The sequence below is a fragment of the Marmota flaviventris genome, chromosome 10 (genome assembly GCF_047511675.1).
Source record: "Marmota flaviventris isolate mMarFla1 chromosome 10, mMarFla1.hap1, whole genome shotgun sequence".
In the NCBI taxonomy this organism is placed as follows: Eukaryota; Metazoa; Chordata; class Mammalia; order Rodentia; family Sciuridae; genus Marmota; species Marmota flaviventris.
In genome coordinates, this window is record NC_092507.1 from 115,216,260 (window position 1) to 115,240,287 (window position 24,028).

Genomic DNA, 24,028 nt, shown 5'->3' on the forward strand with positions numbered 1-24,028 from the left:
TATTACCTGAACTGAAAGAGTGGGTCGACCTGCTGGATTGCAGATGTCCCATTTTGCACGCCCGTTGTCAAAGCAGGGAGGACATGCTGGAGAGGGGGAGGGGAATGGCCAAGAGCATCCGGGGTCTGAGGGGGGGGGGGCAGGCCTGGCAGCACAAGGAGGGTGAGCAGCCTCATCTCCACAGCAGCCAGCTTGGCCACAGGAGGAAAACCGAAAACCCAAAGCAGGGGTGGGGACCCAGACCTATGGGTATCCACAGCTGGGAATCCGGGGTCAGTGCCAAGGAGAGGCCTGTGGGGTGCATAGCAAAGGCTGTGACACTGACTCCATGGCTTGGAGGTGGGATGCTGAGGGAGGGGCTGGATGCTCTGTGTTTCAGGGAGAGATGAGATGAACAGCTGGGCAAAAACACATCCTGGGACTGTTTTCTCTGAAACAGACGGGCATTGGGGGGTAGCATGGAAAAGACCCGGATGGAGCAACATCCCAGGTGAGGTACAGACCCTGACCAGGACTCCTCCACTCCCAAAGCTCCTCTCCAAGCTCCACGCCCCGTCCACCTGCCCAGGACCCCGGGTCCTTGGCCCTCCTCCTCCATCCCTCTCTGTTTCTCCTGCACACAGACACACAGGCACATACAGCACATACACACCCACACACATTTACACACAGTTACACACACACACATGCGCACAGAGTTCACATTATTCCCTTAGTTTGGGCAGGAAACAGCTCAGTGCAGTGAAGCTCCTTTTAGTATTTTTGTTGTTATGTCTGCCTGGCTGCTGAGGGAGGAAGGACCAAGGGCTGGTATAGGGGACAGGAAGGGGCACAGGGTGGCACAAGATGGAGGCGGAGTTGCTGAGCAATGCCATGAGAGGAGCGGTTGCCGTGCAACAGTCCAGGGTGGTAGGTAAGAGTGAGGGATCCCTCGGCCGGGGAAGCAGATGCAGTTCAGGCCCCAGAGCAGCGCCTCTCCCACAGCTGCTGGGACTAGGAAGGGCAGCCGGGCTCTGCTGTCCCCCGAGGCCTGGCTTCATTCATCGCGAGAGGAGAGGGGTGGACAGGGCTCTTTCCACCATCCATCCTTCCTCTGCAGATCTACCCTTCCTCGCAGGGGCTCATGCCCTCGCAGTGGTAAAGCCCCGGGTCCCCACATCTCCCAGAGACCTTTTTCCTCTCCGCTCACCCCTTCCTCTTTGTGATAGAAGGGAGAGCTCCAGGGTCACCGGCACCTGTCTCCCTGTCCAGGTGACACGGCTGTTCACGGCTCACAGAGGAAAAGCCACCGCCAGCCCCTGCTCACAACTTTCCCATTCCTGGGTTTCTGAAGTCTGGGAAACGCCTCTGCTGGGGGAATGGAGGGAGGAGGGCTGGGGAGAGCCCACCCTCCACACCAGCCCTATTCCTTCCCCATTTCCTACCCTTCCACCTCCATTCTCCTCGAGCGGTCCAGGTTTTCTTTTCTTTTCTTCCTTATTTTTTTTTTTTGATTTTTTTTTTTTTCCGTTTTGCGCTTTTTTTGTTTGTCTGTTTTTGTTTTTTTGTTTTTTGTTTTTTTTTTTTTTTGCTTTCCTCACCCCAGGAGCCCTGCCTCTCCAGCCTGGAGACGGATTTGATTTGGGATTGTTACAAAAATAATAATAACCCAAACGCAGAGAAGCCACGGAAAGGGCTGAGGGTAACCCTCCCCTCCCCCCCGCCCTCCTCCCTCCCCATTCCAAACCGAGTACAAAACCGCACCCAAAGCAGACATTCTGTACAGGGGGGTGGGTGGGCTGGGGAGCAAGCGGGAGGGGCGGCCCTGGGGTCGCTCTGTACAAGTCCGGGTTGGTGACGGCCCCAGCAGTCCCCACGGGGCCCCTGGGGGGCGCAGGAGGTGAGCAGGTGCCCCTAGATGAAATACTCCTTCTTGTCATCCCCTCCTGACTGCCCGCCTTCTGCGTTGATGATGGCGGTGTCCGCATCTGGGGCGTCGTCGGAGCCCTTGGCCTCGTGCGTCAGGTAGGTTCCTGTGTGGACAAAGAGGCCCCTGTCTCAGGAGCGGCTTCTCGGCCTCCGCAGTCCACCCTGCCCACTTCCACCTTCCCGCCCACCCACTTGCACAAGGCTTATGTAACGTCTTCTCTCGCCTGGAGCCTGCTTCCCCCCACCTCACCTCCTTTGCATTTATTTGTTCCCAGCATCCCTCGCCTGACCACACCCAAATGAATACGGAATCCTGCCCTGATTAATTAGAATCTCCTCTAAGATACAGACAAGACAGAAAAAGAGAAAGAGGTGTGTGTCTGTGTGTTTGTGTGGGTGCACGCACATATATATGTGCAGGTACAGACTGGTGATGAGGAACTGCTATCTCAACTTAGGAGTAGCTTTTTTTTTTGCATACTGGAGATTGAACTCAGAGGTGCTTTACCACTGAGCTACATCCCCAACCTTTTTAGTTTGTATTTTGGGACAGGGTCTCACCAAGTTGCTTAGGCCCTCCTTACATTAGGAGGCTGGTGTCAAAATTGCAGTCTTCCTGCCTCAGCCACCCAAGCCAAAGGGATTGCAGGCATGGCCCACTGTGCCCTGGCTGTGCCCTGGCTGTGAGCAGCTCCGTGTGCAATGCAGTTGAGAGCTGGCTCACAGGGCACCAGCCCATGCAGCTAGGCTACTGGCTGGAACAATACCAAGGCAGGAGGTCTGAGTGGAAGGAATGGAAGAGGCGGCGTGGATACAGGAGGGAAAACAAAACCCCGGACAACAGTACCGACAAAAGAGAGGAGAAAAGAGATGGGGTGAGGCTGCGGAGTGAGGAGCTCAGAGAAGGAAGAAGAGGCTAACCAGAAAGGATGAGAGTACAGGAAAATGTGGGATGGAGTCATTTCAGGCGCTCTCAGTCTTACAGCAGAGACCCTGGAGGCAGGGCAGCCTGGAACAGCTGTCTGAGTGGGAAGGTTGGATTTTACTTGGATGATTACCAAGCTATTGGGCTTCTCTGTGGAGTTGGTGGTGCTCAGTGATCACAGGGTTGGCGCTCAGGGGCTTGACTCCTTTTTTTTTTTTTTTGCCCCTTCAAACTCTCCAAGGGGCAACTGAGTACCTGCAGGCCCTTGGTGTAGGCTACTTCTCCCTGCATGCCCTTGACCGATCTCCCAACCCACCCAAGTTCTCCTAATGCTTCTGACCTTTGTGCCGGATCAAGTAGTGTCCGAGGAAGATGAGCAGGATGAGCAGCAGGAAGACGATGAACGCCACGATCCCGCCGATGATGGCATGGTAGGTGCTGCTGGACGAGGGCACTGGACTGGGGTCTGGAGAGAGGGAGGCACACGGTCAGATCTGGGGGAACCATTATCTCAGCATTCGAACTCAGCCCTGGGGAGTCTAACTCAGCAGAGAAAAGGCCCTTAACATCGGGAGGCATTCAGCAAAGGGGAGCTGACATAGTTTGTTCTCAAGATGGCTTCGCCAAATCTGGAACATAGCAATCGTTTAAAAAAAAAAAAAAAAAAAACTTGACATATTTGGGAATAAGTAAAATCTGCTCACATTCAATCTCCCAAGTGGGTTTCTTGGCACCAAAACATGACCTTGATCAAAGACCATTGCTTTAATGCCTGTTACCAACCTCTCTTTCTTTCTCACTTGTGGGTGATCACTTGTTCCTTCCCCTTAGGCCATGCCCTCTTACCCTCCAGTCTGAATGGGATTCGAAGCTAGTTCTTTAGGGGGCTTCTCAGCCTCGTTTCCTACTGCCCTGAGATCAGATAGGGAAAGAACAGTGAATGCAGCCCAAAATGAAGCACTTCAACCTTGTGCGGTGGCCCACACCTGGAACCCCACCATTTGGGAGACTAAAACCGAAAGATGGAAAGTTTGAGACCCACCTTGGAGACTTAGCAAGACCCTTTCTCAAAATAAAAACTAAAAAGTGCTGGGGATGGAGCTCAGGGGTCGAGCCCTTGACTTGTATGTGGAGGCCCCAGGTTCCATCCCCAGCACCACAAGCACAGAAATCAACAATAACAACAATGAAATATCTGCTTAGCATAAAGAAGAGTGTTCCTTCTTGGCAGGGAATCTTAATGCTCCGGTAAGCCTACGGCCTTTTGGCCTGTCTCAACAAGGAGGCCTGGGATTCCAACTGCACTGATCACCACCCAAGGGTCAAGGGACAAGGACTGACTTGTTTTCTCCCATGACAGTTGGTGTCTCTGCCACTGGATCCCCATAGCAACAGGGGATGGGTGTGGCAAAAACAGCCCCAGCCATAATCAGGGACTCAAATATCCAAAGGCCAGTACACAGGCCCAGGACATGGTTCTGAGGTATCCAAAATTACATTAGCCACAGCTATAATTCTCCCACCCATGGGAGAGCGACTGTTTTACTGCTTTGCTTTTCAAAACTCAGCTTGAGTCTGGATGTCTCATTGACCACTTCTATATTTTTTTAAAAAACCTTTCCTATCTCTGTCTTCTCAGGCTTGACTAGACATGGTTTTTAGTTCCTTGCTTGTTTATGACTTATTTGAAAAGGAAACATTGAATCCAGGGCTGCTGATCTACATCCCCAGTCCTTAATTTTTATTTATTGATTTTTATTTTGAGACAGAGTCTCTCTAAGTTGCTCAGGGCCTCGCTAAGTTACTGAGGCTGGCCTTGAAATTGTGATCCTCCTGCCCAAGTCACAGAGATTACAAAGGCATGCCACCATTCCTGGCTTGTTCACTGGTTTCTCGTGCTTTAGAGACAGGGAGAGGATGGGTCCCCGTGCACCATGAGAGGATCGAGTGGACGTGATGGTATAACTTGGAGGAAGCCGAAGGAGTTTAACACACTATTTCCTTCTGAGATAGTACATGAGACAGTGTACACATCGAAAATTAATCCTGGATAATTATTCCAGAAACTATGGATGTGGAAATGCCTTAGAAGAGCACAAGTTTCCACTGCCAAATGACCTCTGTAGAGCCCCTGTCTCTATATTTAATTTCATCCTTGGCAAGTTTTCCACTTGGATGTTCCTGGAAGCCAAATGCAGTAACTCTGTTGGCCACCAGGCGTCAGCACTGGCAGCACATGAATCAAACGGGACTCCCTCTGGCTTTTAAGCACAGGGCAGAGAGAGGAGATCAGCAAGATACCAACTGCAGGACACAAGAACTTTCTCTCACTGCCAATCACCGTCAGACTTGGTCTGGAGTGATCTGGGGGCAGAGACCAGAGCTCAGTTCTTTGTCTTTGCTCCTGGCATCTTACAATAGCCCCGTTTGTTGTGCCGAAGCAGCTCCCCCATGCTGTGATTGGCTCCTGAAGTTGGAATCACCCATCTAGACATTCTGGTCCCAAGAACTCAGGCCTCTTATCTCCCGGAACTTGGCTCTTATCCCCCCAGGCCCAACACACATACACACACACACACACACACACACACGCACTCACATACTGTATTAATGGGCATTTCAAGTTAGGGAGTCTCTGAAGTTCCCATGAAAATGCATTTTCCCTATACTGCAGAAAAGTTCACAAGACTTTCTGGCAGGACTCTGCTGCCATTGGGATCTTAAAAAGAATTCTTTGCAAAGAATCCTAGAAGGGGACTCTTTGCTGGGTTTTGTGGTTGCAGTTTTGAGAAGAACTTCAGAAAATGAGCATCCACTGGTCCCTCTAGAAAATACAGCAGCTGAGAAAAGATTCTGACTCTTTCTTCTTCACAGTATAAGTTTCTCTCTTGTTTTTCTGCCTGGACCCAGTAGAGTACTACTCCCCCAAATCTGGAAACGACAGCAGCAACCTGCATCTGATAGTTAGTCCTAGAAGGAGGAACTCTGAGATCAATTTGTTGGCCTGGGAAATACTCGTACACTTGAACCTGACAGGCTCCAGGGCCTCTAGGTGCGGAATTATTCTCCTGAGGTTGGAAGATGGTACCAGTAGAGCCACAGTTTCTAGACAAAGGCAGGTGAGAACCCACCCTTTCACTGATTTTCCCTTATCACACATCCCAGAGTAGACCTAGAGCCTAAGTCCTCAGCCCTCCCGTGAGTGAGCTATTTTTCCTTAAGTCCACTCCCAGTCCAGGGGAGGGGAAAGCTCTCTGGAAGTGGGAAGAAGAAGAGTGTGAGATGCATAGAGAAGGGAGACGCTGGGAGAGGGGACCTGGAGAGCTCACCGTTGACATTGAGAGTGAAATAGGCCGTGTAGCTGCCCATGTTGCTGATGGCAGTGCAGCCGTAGATGCCGCTGTCACTCTTGTTGAGGAAGGGGAAGATGAGGGCACTCTCCTGGGTGGTCTTCAGAGGCGGGTCACTGCCCTCCTTCATCCAAAGGTACTTCTGGGGGCTGTTGAAGTAGAACAATTACAAGTGTTAAGGAGAGCCTAAGCCAGGGGGCTGAAGAAAGAAAAATATATGGGGAGAAGGGAAGTCAGGAACGGATAAGGCTCAAGAAGCGGTAGGATTCTGAGGGTTCCAGAGGTGGTGGGGGTGGGGGAGGTGGCCTCTTGGGTTAATTCTAAAGGAGGAGGAGATTTCCTAACTCGCATCTTACTATAACTTTGTTCCTCGGGAGAGGCTAAGACGCTAAGCTAGAGAGGTGTCCCCACCCACTTCTGATGTTTTTCAGAAGAAACGCTCAAAGGATGGATGTTGGACAGAGTCAGAGGGTTGGAGGCTCAGCTCGGACAGTGCAGGGGAGATGGGAAGAAGACATCCAGTGAAGGTGACAATCTGAGAGTGTGGAGGTATAAGAGGCCAGCAGGCGGATCTTACACGGGATTGCCACGACCCTCACAGTGCAGCGACAGCTTCTGGCCTTCACGGGGATGTGGAGGGTCCGGCCTAATCATTGCAGTCGGTGTGTCTGTGAAGAAGGAAAGGTTGTCAACACAAAATTCCCCATTCCTACTTAGGAGATCTCCCAAATCTTGAAATCACCCAGTTACACACTATGGCTTTTACCCATCAATGTCTCAAAAATCCTAAGAGGCTTTCCTTCCCTTAGACTAACCACCTAGAGGTAGGGTGATCTCAGAGGGTCTGCCCTTGGTGGGGCAGACAGGAGGTCTTCACAGAGCTGAGAAGGGGAATAAGTGATTTATTCATGCCTAGCCAACTGCCTTGCACACAGACAGGACCTAATGCATATTTTTAACGGAACAAAGGCACCTGAACTTGACACTGACGGAGTTCACAACCTCTTAGTTCTGTGTACTCTGCCAGGGAGCTTAGAACCGGCAGCAACGTTTGAACACAAAACAGCACTTCGAAGGGTCAGTCCAAACACAAAATGAGAGCTTTGAAACAGCAAGAGATGGGGGGGTCATATTTTGGCTGCAAAAAATGGACTGACACAATACAGATGAGCTCTGGGAAGGAATAATGGCATCTGCCATTGACGCCAAAGGGCTGCTTAAGAGGCTAGGTCCAGATGGTGGCTTAGAACAATACCACCAGATGCTGGTTCAGAACGGCAGATAAAGAGACTGTGCTTCCCCTAAGGAAAAAGCCAACCTTAACAACCAGTTAATGAACGTGTTCCAATCAAATAAAACAGGCCAAAGAGAGTCAGGCCAGGTGAGAGAATGGGTGTTCTGGGGCCCCACAGCCGCAGAAACCTCTAGCACAGTGCCTGGAGTACAACATTTGTTGCCTGACTGCTGATCCACGCTTGGGCCAGAAGATCCCTGGAGAGTGATTGCCAGATGGTCTGGTATCTCACAGAGGAGTTAAGACGGGAAAGGGCCTTCTTTACCTGGCCAGAGAACAGGGCTCAGGGGAAATGCCCAAGGCCAGGAGGCTCACACTCAGAGCTGGTGATTACTGGGTCCTTTGAAGTTTACAGAGTTCTTTCATATGTATTGTTTCATTTATCCTCAGGATAACTCAATGAAGCAAGCAGGAGGCACAGAGAAATGAAGCTTTGGTCAAAATAACATTGCTAGTAAGTAGAGGCACTGCGGCCAGCTCATCCGTGTGCAGACTGAGTACCCTGTGAATGGTCAGTGGTGCTACTCTGCACCTACTTCATGTTCAAGTTTGAATAATGGGTCTAGCCACTGATGAAATGGCATTGAAGTTAAGAAGAATGCTCCACCTGATTATCCCATAAAGAGGTTAAGGACTTCAGTTATTTTCAAAAGCTGCCCAACTGTTTTTTTTTTTTTTTTTTTAATGTTAGGACAAGAAACCCATTATTTTGTTACTCTTGAATCCTCTACCTTTGGATTTTGGCTATTCTTTTCCCCTGGGTTCCCCGTACCTAAGGAAAGTTCTTTCAGAAAATTTCCTTATTTCTTCAGATGAGAAACTTGCAAGTGTCCAAACTTCCTCAGAAGTTTCTGTCCATGCTAAAGGCAGATTCCATAGAGGGGTCATAGATCCCTGGAAAGGGTGGGAGGACTGATGGTGACGGTGGACCTTGCAGCTCAGCAGACCAAGAAAATTCATGGAGCTGGGGCAAACAGAAGAGTAAAGATCTGGGAATAGTTGGGAAAAGATCTGGGAATAGGTGATGGGTGCCAGGAAGACTGTATTTTCCTTGCATTCATACTTTTTGGAAGTCATAGAATGTCAGCCCCAAAGGAAGCCTCAGTGATCCCCTTCTCCATCTGTCTTGTTTCACAAATAAAGAGTCAAGTTCCGTGGGGTGAACTTAACATCACTTAGCTAGTAAGTGGTGGAGGACAGACTAGAAACTATATCCTGGGACTTCTGATTTGCTCCAGTTATCGCTGTGATTTGCAATCTAATTGCCTACGGTACACTGGCTGAACTCCGAGGTTGGTAAACTGACCCTTGGACCAAATCCTGCCAGTTGCACACCTTTGTAAATAAAGTTTTATTGGAACACAGCCCAGCTCATTTGTTTGCCTACTGTCTGTGTCTGCTCCCCTGCAGCAAAGGCAGAGTTAAGTGGTCAAGAAAGAGACTGTATGACTCTCCTAAGCTACAATATTTATTGCTGGGCCCTTTACAGAAAGAGGTGAAGCACTGCTACCTGTGGGCTCCTTTTTACGTTTTCACTTCCGTGTGTGTGTGTGGTCCCTCATGGACATCAGGCTCTCTTTCCTTTGTACCCAACCCCCAACTCATACCTGGTCCTTCTTCACCCCCAAGCCCATGACATACATAAAACTTCAATATGTTGAGAGGTGGATCTGTCAGCTCCCTTTAGAGATTCGTGGTTCACTGAGCACACAATGTCTGCTCCGTCGTCCTCCCGGGTAACCTGTAATGTCACTGAGCTGCTCACAGTGAAGGTCTTCCCGTTGGAGTCTTCCTGTATTCGGGTTGGTTCTCCTGGAAAACAGAAACAGGAAGACACACACAGATGTGAGTCCTAACATACAGCTATCACGTGGGCCCTCCTGAAGACACAGATGGTGCGTCTCAACTTAGACAAACTGAAGATAGGTGTTACTTGTAATCCCAGTTACTCAGGAGACTGAGGCAGGAGGTTTGCAAAATCGAGACCAGCCTCAGCAACTTGGCCAGGTCCTTCTCAAAATAAAAAATAAAAAGGTCTGGGGATATAACTCATTGACAAAGGACCCCTGGGTTCAACCAGTTGACAAATGGATCTGTATACATAAGGAGAATGTAGGCCCTGACACATACCCAAATATCAGCCATTCCCTTTCTCTTTCTATCCCATGGCTCATATGCACATACACAGACATATACCCACCTTCCCAACACCCCCTCCTCCTCCCATAGCCCGAGTGGGAGGTACTCACCATGGAGTTCTTGGTCACCCTTCCTCCAGGTAAGCTGGGCTGCAGGTTTGCTCCCAGAAGAGTGACAGTTTAGCGTCATTGTGTCCTTTTCTCGTAATGATGATTTGTAACCAGTGATGATGGGCTTCTGTGGGATTCCTGCCATGGATAGGGGATGGCCAGGATAGGAAGGAGAGGCACCATGAGGTCACACTGCAGCTCTCCCTGTGGAGATAGCCTCTCTAGGGGTCAGTACATCTGGTGCTATTTTGATTTAGAAAGATGAGTAGAAGACTAGAGAAATCATCTTTCTCTTTGATCTCCTTTCTGAGAACCAGAAGGGAGGACATAGGGGAAGAGGCGTGCTAGCAGGTAGATTACCATACCTGAGAAAATACTATGTGACTGGACACCCCAGAGCCCAACTGAGTGGCCACAGAAATACTGTGAGACTCAAGGAAGCAAAGACTCAAATCGAAATACAGTATGAAGATGGCAGTCTACAAACAACTGAGATATATGAAAATGATAATTAACAATGCATGTACATCTTCTGTTTCCCTCACACAATTTCGGGAGATAGGTGGTATAAACATGATCATCCCTAGTTAAAAGTAAGGAAATGCCTGCTTAAAATAAGAAGTTTGTCCCAGATCAAACAGTAACTACAACAGAAAGGATTAGAACTTAGGTTCTCTTTGCATTTTTATCCCATGGCAAGAGAAGCACACGTCAAACTTTCAAAATTCTTGGAGGCCAGCCTGGCTCTGGGCTGCTGCAGGGGCCCACCTAGGAAGCGCTGTTTGCAAAGAAGCATGCTGGGGACCTCACCGAGCACAGTGACGAGGGACTTGGCGGTTCGCACAGGCATCGTGAAGATGGAGCAGGTGTACTCGCCCTCATCTGCCAGGGCCACGTTGCTGATGCTGATGCTGAGCTCGTGGGGCGTGGAGCTAACCAGCTGAATACGATTATCTCGAAGGGCTGGAAAGATGGGGGAAAATTGGAAGCCAGTTTTCTACTGGCACCTTTCATGTTATTTATCTCGCAATCCCAGGTCTGCTATCTTTGGTGGGGTAGAGACGGCAGACAGAAATCTGCTTCTGAGTTTGAGCGGTCTTTGGCTCATTCAGTGACTTTTTTTGGGCCACTGGACCCAGTAGCCTAAGAGAGACTCAGAAAAGGAGGTTGGATCTAGTCTGCTTCTTTGTGAAATGCCTGGTACAACAGTGATATCAACTGCCTGGTAGGGGTCCTCTGGGCTCAAGCCCCTCTAGGACCCTCTAGGACCCTGCATGTTCAAGTTCAGAGATGCAGAACTGAAGTTTCTCTGGATCCATGGAGAAGCCTGTGGTCTGTTCCTTCTCCAGATAGCACATCTCTACATTACTCAGTCTCTGGACCACAGGGACAGTACCCCTCGGGCTCAGCAGTCCCCTTTCCCGAGGAGAGAGAGAATTCATGGCACACTACCTCTCTTCTCCCCAAAGTAGAGAGTCTGCTGGGCAGGATTAGACCACTGCAAGGAGGAGTCCTCATGATCTTTCACTTGGCACTTGAGCACCACTGTGCCGCCGGCCACCACTGTTTCATCGGATGTCCAGGGCTGACTATCTGCAAGAGGAGAGTTGGATTAGCATCCCGAGGAACCCTTAGAACTTCTACCCATTTCTGGGCCAAAGTCCATCTCATCTAACTCAGAACTATCCCAGGCTTTGGTGCCCAAGATCTCTGTGTCCTCTTTAAGACTTCATAGGGGACAAAAGAGAGGTGACGGTGGTGGTGGAGGGGAGACAGATCATATTTTCTTTTCCTTTGAATACATCAAAAACCAGTCACTTGTTGAATGTTTTCTGAATGAACTGACAGGGCCACAAACGTTGAGAGGAATAAAGGCACCCCAAATCTGCACATACTATGGCACATGTGTCTCTTCTAAAAGGTTCTACCGTTCGTCTTTGAGAACACACATACATGTCCGTCATCCTACATTTTGCCTCCCTGCCACCACCTACATGTAAAAGCAAAGACAGGAGGAGCAGTTGTGACTCATAGTCCCAAAACTAAAACAGGGAAGAGGCCAAACTAGTTCCCGGGTTGTACATTCATTTATGTAACAGCTAATAAAACTGCAAAACAAACAAACAAAATATTAAAAAAAAAAGACTGACACATTTTGACATACTTTTCAATATTTCTAACAAAAATTTTTCTTCCAACAAGTCTCTTAACACATTTTCTTTAATAGAAGTACTTCCCACCTCCCAACATACAAACCCAAACCACCATCCTGATATAAAGAGTTGAAGGTTTAAGTAATCACAGGGCATGGTGGTGCAGGCCTGTAATCCCAGCGACCCAGGAGGCTGAGGCAGGAGGATTGCAAGTTCCAGGCCAGCCTGGGCTACTTAGTGAGACCCTGTCTCAAAACAAAAAATTAAAAAAAAAAAAAAGGCTCAGGATGTAGTTCAGTGGGAAAATGCCTCTGAGTTCTATCCCCAGTATAAACAAACAAAAAACTTGAAGTTTTCCTTTCAACATGATAAAAGCACATTTTTCTAACCCCTCTGTCCTGAGTTAAGTTAAAAAGCAAAACAAAACAAACAAACAAACAAAAAAAAACTAATGAACAATCTTATGGATGAGCCTTTTAACCCCAAATGTGCCTTGGAGACAGGCTCAGCTGGGAGTCCCTGAGACTAGGACACCTGCTTCCTCTACCCAATATTGTTCTATGTCCCCCACAGCATGGATTCTGATTCCTAATATTGATTCCCTCATCTCTAGAATGACTTTCTATGACCCAACCACACTGACCTTCACAGAACTAATCTAAAATAAACACCTTCCAGCTCTGATTCTGAAACATCCACAAAATCGGCTCTAAGGCATTAAATTACCTAGCCAGCATTGTTCCTGTCTGAGTTGGAAACCAAGAAACTTACTTCCTATATTCCTCTATTAAGCACTTTCAAAACAATCCCACGTTCCTTCCTCTTCCCTTGTCCATTTACAATAGCCACTGACCTTCCCCTTCCCTTGTCCATTCACTCCTTCCTTTCTTAGTCACCAGAACTCCATTTCCAAGAAATAGATAAACTGAGCGTTCCTAGCAGACAGGAGCCCCTAAACAGGGAAAGTATGTGTGCTGGAGTTGATGCCCAGCATCCACCAGTCAGGGTGTCTGTTTCCAAATCAGAGTACAAAGCCTGGTAGTTACTTTTACTGTTTAGAATGTTAAAAATAAATAGAAAGATAGATAGATAAATAAAATAAAAAGAACAACAATGAAGAAGACTTTAAGAATCATGGAATCTAATTACTTCATTGTACAGGCAGTGAGGCAATGGAGGTGAAATGACTTTCTAAGGTCACTCTAATTCTAGATGGGACTAGAACTCTACTGTCTCTCCATGCAGTGCTCTTTTTATTGGAATGCTTCTCAAAGTAACTATTTAACTTGAGAAATAAAACTATGATTTTGAGATTAGCTTGCCAGTGACTGAGCCGGCTGAGTAAATTTGCAAGCGATATATTCTTAAAACCTCTCCGTGAAAGGTTTGAGAAACCTTTGATTTACCACAGCCACAGAACAATTTTTAGCTAGTAATCCCTTTGTCTCTGACTCCTTTTGATCATCCTTGATTGGATCTTTCCAGCACCTCTCTATTCTGAGTAACCTATTTCTCTGGAATCATTTTATTTTTGGAAAGAGGTGTAGGGGTACCGAGGTCTCTGTACTGGAGTGAGGGAAGAAGGAGGAGCAGGTGCATGGTGAACTTGCTGGTGCAGAACTAAGAACTAAATGTCAAATGGGAAGGAGGAAAAAGTTGTGTGGTAATGAGGGGGGTGGTGAGGACATGGTGTGCAGGCAAGATGAGTGGCAGATGACGTGAGGATGAGCGAGGGATCCGAGGGACGTTGACATGAGGGGCCTGGATTCTCACCTTGACTGGCCAGCATGTCAGGGCTGCTCCAGACTGTGGAGCTGACGGGCTCGTCGAGTGGAGCCAGAGTTCCCAGCTCCAAATCCTGCTCCTGCCAGTAGCCTGGGGAGAGAATCTCCATCAAGGATGAGCCCTGCATATACTGCTACAGTTTGGGTCTATACTTTCATTGTGGGGATGCGGGAGAAGCTAGGCCCCTATGGAAAGGAGGCTCATCAGGATACCTAAGAGAAAGGAGAGACATTAACTAGAGTCCTGAAAAAAGGAAGTGATTTCTCCTTTGACAGGGTAAATTAAAGGAGGATGCTGTGTCTTATCACATGCTAGAGGCAAAGAGATCTTAAGGATCACCGGGTCCATCCAGTTCTTCCATTTCACAGATAAGGACAGTGAAGCCCAGAGAGACTATAAGTGGATTGGTGGAGGGCAGTACAGAAACATGATAGATAACCAGAGATTTTTCATTTCTTATGCAAGATTTTTTTTTTTTTTGCTGCACCATATTATCTACCAAAATGACTACAGGTTTAATTATTAGAAGACACTTTCCCATTTAATCCTTTGACTAAATCTGTAAAATAAGTACCCTGGCATTATTCCTGTTTTGGAAGCATAACAAATGACTTGCCTAAGGTCATACAAATAGAACAAAGACTAGAGATTAAAGGACCAGATTCCAAATACAAAGCTCTATTGGTTTCAAAGTGAGACTCTCATTATCTCCGAGTTCAAGGTCAGGGTTGAAAAAGCCCCAACAAGTGCCTTGCCAGATTGTCACCTCTTGTGGGGTGCTGAGAGTCTAGGTTTTCCTTTTGGGCCTTCCGCCCCCCTCTCCTTCCTCAGGCACGACACAACTCCTTTCTTCTTCCTCCTAGGCAGCTCCTAAACCTGTTTGTTAGGTACCGAAGTGTGGCGGGCCTGCTTCTCCAACCCAGACCCAACAGGCAGAGGGACAAAGAAACTGGCCCCGCGAAATCCTTTCAGGATCTCCCGCCAGAGATCCCCGAAGTAGCCAATCACGTGCCTAAAAACTCCGTGAGGTCACCGGCTGCTGAGCAGAGCCTGGGGCGGCCACTCCTCCCCGGCCCAGGAGTCCCCGGGAGAAGTTCACCAGTGGTCCCTGCGCGCTCCTGAGCCAGCGGGGGACCCGCGGCTGGGCGCGGGGGCAGAAAGGACAAGAAAGGGGCGCTGGGACCCAGGCAGGGCAGGTGGATGGGTAGAGACCGAAGTAAGAAGTGGGGCCAAGGCTCTGGGTTCCCGGGAAAGAAAAGGGACCAGGATCAGGGAGAGAATTGTTGAACCAGAAGAAAAAGGAAAGAGGGGAGCGGGGGGGGGGGGGGGGGGGACAAGGGGTAGGGGAGAAATCTAGGGGAAAGAAGAGAGGGGGAAAAAGAGGGGGCAGGGGAGAGGGGTGGGAGTCAGGAAGGAAGGGTGAGTACCCGGGATTTTCTTGCATCAGAAAGGGCTCTAAGAGAGAGCTTTAGAGGTCCACTGCCTCTGTAGAGGCAGCTCCTCTTTCCCGGACATCTCCCAGGAAATTTGAGAAATTGCTCTGTTCTGCCCAACTGGGGAGAGGGAGTAAGGCCGAGAAGCCAGAAGCCCTGTTAACAGGTAGCAAGTAGCAAGCAGTGGGCAGGGGAGGGAGATGAGGGCTGAACTCCTGAGAGGCCAAAGAAGGGTCCAGGGCTGTCAAGTCCAGCAGAGAGGCAGTCCCTGGGTGCCCAGCCCTTGCCCTGCTTCTTTCTCTGGACATCAAGAATGGAGGTGAGTGTCTCCTATTATTTTCCAGGTTGGGTGTCTGGGTGTGCTGTATCAATGCACAGTAGAAAACCAAATGGGTTGTACACAGGTATGGGATGGTGGAGGGACAGAGAGAAGCCAGAGAAGGGATCTCTGCTCAGTCCCACAGTACTGGTACCCCAGTGCACAAAATCAGTACCCAAGCAGTGCACTTGCTCAGTTGAGCAGAGGAAAGAGCCATCTTAGGGGATTTTCAGTTTGCAGAGTGGATTTTTCAACCATGAATTCCATTAATCTTGAAACAGTTCTAGAGATAAGTGGCCATCTTTAAGATGAAGTCCAGAGAGTATCTAAGGTGCACCCAAAGAGCATACCTCTTATGAATCCTTTCTCTGGTGCTGCTCCCCCCCCAAACTTTTTGAACAACTCCTGTTTCGGGCGTATGGCATTGTGATGGACTTATTTAGTTCCCATTCTCCTCTGCTAAATTTTGAGCTGGTTAAGAGCTGGAACCTCACCTTTTTCCTATTTGATCTTTAGCACTTAACCCATCGTGGGCTGTCAGTACATTTAATTGGCTCTGGTAATGCGTTCAGCTATAGTTGGTCTTGTGCTAGGTGTACTGTTAATCAGGCAGAGTATGCACTGTGTCCTACAGCTTGGCTGTAGTCTTCGTTCTCCTGATTCTTCTCTCATCAGTGATTTTTTTTTTTAGCATTCTGCTCATGTGCTTTTCTCCTTGTTTTTATTTCTTTGATCCCTCCCCTCTTCCTGCATTTTGTTGTCACTGGTTTTGTCTGCATAGGAAGAATAAATGCAATGGTGATGTGTGTCATTCAAACCACCCGGAGTTGTCCAGATGAGGGGAATGGTGGCAAACACCTAAAATAAACGGCATATTTGGGATATTTATGATATATATTGCCTCTGTAGGTTTGCAGAGAACTCATGTGTTTTAAGAATGTTTAAGAGGTGGCTGGGATTCCCCACCCCCACCGCGGGTGACATGTTTCTCTTTAGTACTAAAAGGTACTTATGATCTCATGTCTTCTCTTGAGAATTGTCTGTTTATGTGTCCCAAAGTTTCCTTGCCGTTTTTATGAAACTGTAGACCTGTACTGATAAATTCTGAATGGTCATCCCCCTGGGAGTGAATGAGTGACTATAATGCCATCAACAGAAGCATGGATAAGTAGCAGAAATTAAAAGCTGGTTTATGAAAGGCTTGCATCTTCTTTGGTTTCAGATTTTATCAGTCATTTATGACATCATCATGATTTCCCTCAAAGAATTCAGATTGGAACGGGAAGGGAGACCAGGAGTGTTCTGAAAGGGAGTTGTGGACTTTGAAGTGGAATTAGTAAGAATTCTGCTCAAGGACCTTGGAAGGAGCTTGTGTCACATAAGTCAGACAATTGAGACCACACGACCATTACTGAAGGAGGGCCCTTGCTGTTTGGGTAGAACAATGGATGGATGAAAAGACTGGCTAAGAGCAGGAGCCTTGGTTTCAGTCATATTGGTCACGTTTTATATGCTTAGAAACCTCCACTGACTCTCCAGATAACATCAGATGTGCTAAGCTGGCCTTCAAGGTCCTTTAACAGTCTGAGGTCAAATGCCTTTCAATTTTGTCTTTTCTCCACTAAACTCATCCCATATTCCAGACGTATGAGCTATTTAGAATTTCATTTGCTCACCTGTGTCTATTCCCCTTTCTGTAATAACTTGGTTGCTGATGCTCTGCACCCGACTTCACATGTCTAAACCCTGTCTCTCCTTAAAGCCTACTGTTTGTAAGCACCTGTTTCAAGAAGTTGTCCCTGTTGGTCACACAAGAGAATAATGTCACATTTCTCTCATTTACAACACTTTATCTGCTTTTCTTAAATGATGAATCATTTTTCACTTTGTGCTTCACATTTAGCTTCCCTCCTAAATTATAAAAGTTCTACAAGCAGGGTTGATAATTCATCTTTGTATCCAATACTGACCCCATACATAGAGCATATTGCATATAGCAGGTGCTCGATAAATATCTAATTATTAAATGAATCAGATGCTGAACATCTACTATTGTGAGACATAGGCTCAAAATCTGTCCAAACCCAACAGAATAGGAAACATCAGGCCAAGGAGAGGGGAGACCTCCTAGAAATGGAAGCTCTAGAAATATACAAGACAGAGGGACTTCATATTTATCAATACTTTATGTATGTCAAGATTCCAGTAAGTTGCTCCATATACTGTATTCCAGACAAGATTTTTTTTTTTTTGTGTGTGTGTGTGTGGTACTGAACCCAGGGGTGCTTTACCACTGAGCTACATCCCCAGCCCCCTTTTTATTTTGAGACAGGGTCTCACTGAGTTTCTCAGACTGGCCTTGAACTTGCAATCCTCCTGCCTCAGCTTCCCAAGTAGCTGGGATTATAGGCATGCACCACTGTATATGCTTTTAAGAAGAATTATCATGCACATGTTAGAGCTCAGTTAAGGAAACTTGTCCATATAATTCATCTAATAAGTGTTGGGATGTGATGGACTTTGAACTTAGTTTTCACTGACCACACAGCCCAGGCTTTCTGCATCTTTTCACTGAATATTCTGTTCTCCTTTGCAGAATTATGTGTTTTTTGTGTGTGGTGGTCAGTTAGAGATAAGAGGGGAAAGATCCCTTTTTTTGTGTTGCCTTCCCGGGAACGGCTCCCCTAAACCCTATTCGTGATGCTCACCTGCGGTATGATAAGAACAGCACAGCAAGTTGGAAAGGGCTGCTTTTGCTGGTGGTGATGCTATGATTGGTGCCCACTGAATTACATTTTCAACTGGATCTCTGAATTGTTCACTATACCTTTGGTCCCATTTCTTGTACCCCTTCAGTGATTCACGATGTGGGATTTTTAGTTAATCAAGCAACAGACATGTTTAATTAAAAGTAACAAAATCTTTTCATGTTGTTGTAGCATTCTAGCACTTAGGTTAAAAACGAAAAGATTATCTTCTTGTTTGCCTTCAGTTGCTTTGGGGCTTCTTGATTCTCGTCTTGTTTACCCATGGGTTCTGGTATCTTTAGGATTCTCAGCATTTTAAAGGACAAAGTAGCCCTTTCACCCACTGGTTTCCTTCTGATTGATTGTTCATATTAAGAGTAGCAGAGGTGGGAATTGGAGACTTACTAATGTGCTTCTTTAAAGCATACATTGACACCTATGATTCAGCTCTTCACTGCAAGCACAGGACCTCACACATAGTAAGTGCTCAATAAATATTTATTGAATAAATAAATGAGTGACTCAAATGAATAAAAATGTATTATGTCTCCAATTTAAGTGACTCTAGGAGGGAAGTCTATGATAGTCTGCCAGTGTAATATCCTTGATTGCTTGGTTTATGTATCTTTCCTGCCCTGTGTGTTTTGAGAGCTACAGTGCATGGGCCCTAGGGCTGTAAATAGGGTACACATTCAGGATGGCAGGGCAAGGGGGCAGGAGCCATCCTGCATAAATGCTGATGGTCTTACCAGTGCTTGGGGCCGGAGCCCCATTTCCCTGATGGTAGAGAAAACCTGCTCCCTGAGTAGGAGTTGATGGGGATGATGATGATGGTGGTGATGACTCAGCATTTCTCTAGCTCCAGAGTTAAAAATACTGCTCCTCCCAGCCTACTTGTTATTCCTCACGACTACCATGACAGGTGGGTGGAGGAGTGTTATCTCCAAGGCAAACACATATTGGGGGCTGTGGCCCAGAATACTGAAGGGACCCACTTTTAGAAGGGTGTAGCCACCATTAGGAAGCTCACTGCTAGGCTCCTTGACCAGAGGCTCCCACTCCTAATTTCTCTCCCACTCCAGCGTCTTCGTGAATTCTTACGTATATTTGGGTTGTACATGGAAGGGAATGGTCATGGTAAAACCAGGCTTACAGTTTGACTCCTGGGGCTTTGGTCTATGCTTGGAGCCACAATTCTGTTTGGCAGACAGCGGCTGATGGTGCAATTGGAGGAAATGGGACCCATCTGAAAGCCAGATTTGATAACTCTTAAGATATGGGGGAGTCATTTTGACTTTAAAGCAAAAAAAAAAAAAAAAAAAAAAAAAAAAAATCCCCTTCCTCCCACAAAAAACCAACAAGAAACAAAACCTACCCTGATGATAAAGAACTCTCTTTACACTTCATTTCTTATAGTCACTCTGTGTAGCCATGATCACATCACATTTGCTGAAGTCACTGTGGAGTCACCAGTCTTGGACTTGGTTGGCCCGTGTTCCAAAATATTCCCTCCTGCATTCCTCCATTCCCCTCTAATTTGGCCTGCCCTCCCCTAAATTTGCTATTCGCTAATATCCGTGATAGTCCAGCATGGTCAGATGGAAGCTAGGCCCTAAGAGATGGCCCAGGGTGTCTTCAGGGACCTTCTGTCTTTTCAGGTGTCGGGGGTATGTTCCTTCTTCTCTGTTGCTCTTCAGGGATGAGCCTTGGTCACCCCACAGGCAGCAGAATGTCCTCAAGGATCTCCTCTCCTTCGTTCTGACCCGCTCCAGCTAGCAGGCACTTCAGAACTTCCCAGCTGAGTCCTGCAGCGGGGAGCCTCCCTCCCTGATCTGGGCCTGGGGATTCTCGCTCCCTGCCGCTCGCTCTTTCTGACCAGGCTACCGTGCTCCTCCTTGCTCCTCCCTCTATCATGTCTGCTGCTGTCTGGTTTCTCCACCTGGAGCCTTGTTTATCAAGGAGCCTCTTGGGCCCCATGTGCCTGCTGCCTCCTGGCTTTGCTGTGCTCTCCTAGGACGCATGCCAGCTAGAATGGAAATAGGCGGTAAATGGGGGTGGGGACAGAATCTTCTCTCTGGCAAGTTTCTAGCATGCGGGAGAACCCCTCAACTTGGTAAAGCTTAGACCAGACATCTAGGATTTATAGACCCAGAGGTCTCACACCATTAGGTTATCCAAGAGATTTAGGGTCTGGAAGGACTCAGTCTGGGCTTAAACAGATTTTATAGCGCACCTCGCAGAGATCTTTTGGTTCTGGCCCCCACAGGTTGAAAATGAAAGGTTTTTATTTCCTGGGTTTGGAATGGTGTGTGATTGGGTGAGGAGAGACTCTCTGGGGTAGTTTAGTTAGCTTGTTGTGGTGGGCGTGAGGGTGGGGTTAAAATAAAAAAAAAAACAAACTTATTTTTCTGTTAACTCTTGGTTCTTATTAAAAATATGGCTGGGGATACAGCTCAGTGGCTGAGCACTTGCCTAGCATATGTGAAGCCTTGGTTTCTCTAGTACTAAAAAAAAGAAACAAAAACAAACCCAAAAAACTCCAAAACAAAAAACAAAACAAAACAAAACAAAACCCAAAACAAAAACCCCAAACACATCACTTACTCAAAACTTTTCCATAGCCAAATGTTAAGAATAAAGTATCAAACTTATTTATTTATTTCATGTATTTCCTAAAGGACTGCAGTCAATTTGTATATCTGGTCATTTTCTACCAACTCCTAATGGCCAGAGGTGGTTATTCTTATGATCTTTGATTCTACCAGAAAGGATGGAACTCATGCCCTTTCTGACTCTTTATTGCCCAAATTCAATAATTCTTTTCCTCTTTCTGTTACACCTCATTCTACCTAAAAGAGTTTTCCCTCTATGATTTTTTAGAAGTATAGGCTTTTAGAGTTGTTTAGACCCTAAGTGGTATTCACTCCTACCCTCCCGTGTGTGTGTGTGTGTGTGTGTGTGTGTGTGTGTGTGTGTGTGTTGGGGGGGGTGTTGGTTTAGGCAGTGTTGAGGATTGAAGCCAGGGCCTTGCACATACTACCACTGAACCACATCCCCCAGCCCAGCCTTCTCATTTGAACAATGAGGAACCAAGGCTCAGAGAAGTTTAGGAGCTCAAGCATGGCCACACCAGCAGTCAGTGGGAGCTGTGGTTATAACCCCAGTCTCCTGAGCCTGTTGCCATTTTATAGCAGGATCCTTGTGGACTAGCTTACTCAAAGCTTACTGATACGTGTGATTTCACACCCAGTGACATCCACCCTCCCTACTTCCCTGTCTCCCCTTAATGATAGTGAGGAACTCCAGGATCCCAAACCTCAAGGAAACGAAATCTATTAAGTATGAGGTAGGTTGGAGAAGCTGGGGGCCGGGGGAGAGGAGGAAGGAGTTCCTGAAGATGCAGCAGATGGAATCTTTACAAATTTCAGGCCTTCCTGGCATGTTCTAGTTCCCAAAAAAGAGGAGGCTGAAGGGCAGAAGCTACTGACATGTCCTTAGGAGCTAAAAGGAGTGACTCTGAGGTGTGTGTGTGTGTGTGTGTGTGTGTGTGTGTGTTGTACCTGTGCACATATCTGCCTGCATGCATATGCACTGTGGAGCGCCGTGGCCATGCAGAATTGAAGTGGGAGACAGGGGCTAGAAGAGATGAGAGAGAAAAAGCAGAGGAACATGTCCTATTCTTGAGCTCAAGAGAAAAAAAATCTGGAGGCAGAAGTGGGCTTGTGGTAGGCTGGGGGGGGGGGCCCTCGGAGACTTAGTTAAGATTCCGAGGCGCAGAGGCTGGCAAGTGGGTGGCAGGGAAGGAGGTGGGGACAGCTGTTGCTTTGATTTGCTATTGAGTCAGTGTTCTCGGTGCATTAGCACTGGGAGGGAGCCCTGGGCTGGCCCCCAACCAAAACAAGCCCCTCTGCCGCCAATATTGACTCGTAACAAGGAGAACTGCAGTCAGGTGGAAAAGGAGGGGAAGCTGATCCCCAAAGCGCCCCTTTCTTGGCTTAGCTCCTTCCTTCTAGGGCTGGGCCGTGTGGTGGGGAAGCATCTAGCGGTTCTGCACTGAGAGGCTGTGAGGGTGGGAGGGGGCAAGGCACAAGGGAGGGCTGAGTGAGGACTTCTGGAGAGCTGGTTCTGTGCAGGTACTGACTCTTGTTGGGAAGATGACAGCTTTGAGCCATTTTAGGAGTGTCTGTTTACCCCATCTCCTCATTTCCTTCCCACCATGATCACATACTTCAGAAATCAGGATGGGTCTGACTTGGGCTCTGCATTCTAATACAACAGAGTCAAGGAGTTGGACTTTGTCTGAGTTCTTAGATACCCTTTTAAACTGAATGCAAGGGGGGATTTTGTACCCTTTCCTTGAATTTACCATACTTTCACACGTATGTAATAGAACTGGGGGAAAAAAATCCCCCATCCGAAGAAGGTATTTGGGAAAAGATCCATTTAACTCAGTGGAAGGGCCTCTCTAGCTCCCTGGGCCTCAGGACCTGTCTGAATACACAAATGGATTCCTTTTCTGAACGGGCTCCATCTCACTCTCCTCTGAGTTTTATGCTTTGCTGCAGATATTTTAGGATGATGTCTTGGTGTGTTGGGCTAACAATGCTTTGAAAAAGTTTAATTTGTTAGAAGGCAGGCAAGAAAGCATTTATCTCTGCTGTTTCTGATTTTCCTGACTTGTTTTTACTGCTTGCCTTCACTGGGTGATCAGAGTCAGGGTGCGGATGACAGGTTCAGGGCAACGGTTAGGAGCATTACGTGAAGAAAAATGTGTTCCGCTCTACACACCCACACGACTCCCATTTCCCCGATTTCCCCAAGCCTCACCGAGATTTAGTCTCCCCCCCTCCATCTTTTCACTTAAAAACTAAACAAAACCAAACTGTATTTCTAAAACAGCGGCACTTAGTTCACACGAGCCTTACTTTGTGCCTTCCTGGGAATTGAACTCTCCCCTGAAACAGACAACATTCCTCCAAGTCTACAGATCTCACAATCCCCCAAATGGCAAAGAATACTGTTTTGACAGAAATATATCTTCCGCTCTTCTTTAAACCTTCATTGAGTGTCTCATCTTTGATGTGGATATACGCTCATTTTTGCTCTCTTAAGACGCATGCGTTCTCCAACCTACTTACTCTTTTCCTCCAACACACATAAGAATGCACTGTGATTCTCATTATCCATATCTCTGTTTTTATTCTTTTTTCTGACATAAACTCACAAGCTTTTATTATGACCCAGATACAGAGCCCTTTTCACATGCCCATATTAATCAGAAACCCTTACTTCCAGAAAACCATATGGCTTAAACTCAGAGATTCTCCCCAAAGCAGAATTTAGGCTCTTTCTTCTGTTCAAACTCCCCAGGAGAGGGCCAAATCCTCTCCTCCCCAGGGCTGAGGCTCAGTCCATCTGTCACTGACATTGGACTCCAGGGCTTGGAAACCAAAAAAGAGTTGGCATTAAACAGCAGTTGAGGATAAATGAAAATATGAGAGACCCAGGGGTTTAGTGATGGTGTTTTTTTTTTTCTTTTTTGGTTATATTTGGGTGAGATTATAGGATAGAGATTGGAGGGGAAACATATAATGTATGTTTGGAAAGATTTCATTCTTAAGAAATAAAAGAACTAGTGAGTGCCCTTGTCCCACTGTAATTTTTGCATTTTGCTGGGTGACAAATGGTTAGGAGCAGATGGTAAAACTGGCCCCTCGTTTTATAATAACGGAAGAACTTGGCCGCAGGCTCTTTCAAGACTGAACATGATGATAGATCCCTAGCTACCTGTCATTGATGTACTTATTAGAGTCTTGCTGGGTTTCCAAGAAGTATCAGATACTTAAGTCAGAGACTCAATAAACT

The 24,028-nt window shown here is 47.1% G+C and overlaps 1 protein-coding gene across 1 annotated transcript in view; it reads right to left on the reverse strand.

Moving 5' to 3' along the window:
• Window positions 1-1,767: 1,767 nt before the first annotated feature.
• Window positions 1,768-24,028, reverse strand: part of Cadm3 (cell adhesion molecule 3) — a 30,091-nt gene continuing 7,830 nt past the window's right edge. Inside the window, exons 2-9 of the mRNA XM_027950789.2 lie at window positions 11,179-11,319; window positions 10,537-10,689; window positions 9,727-9,864; window positions 9,119-9,289; window positions 6,761-6,851; window positions 6,163-6,332; window positions 3,174-3,299; window positions 1,768-2,012 (exon numbers count right to left, since the gene is read on the reverse strand). Of these exons, the coding sequence (XP_027806590.1) occupies window positions 1,894-2,012; window positions 3,174-3,299; window positions 6,163-6,332; window positions 6,761-6,851; window positions 9,119-9,289; window positions 9,727-9,864; window positions 10,537-10,689; window positions 11,179-11,319 (1,109 nt within the window). The 3' untranslated portion in view covers window positions 1,768-1,893. The remainder of the gene's footprint in view (window positions 2,013-3,173; window positions 3,300-6,162; window positions 6,333-6,760; window positions 6,852-9,118; window positions 9,290-9,726; window positions 9,865-10,536; window positions 10,690-11,178; window positions 11,320-24,028) is intronic.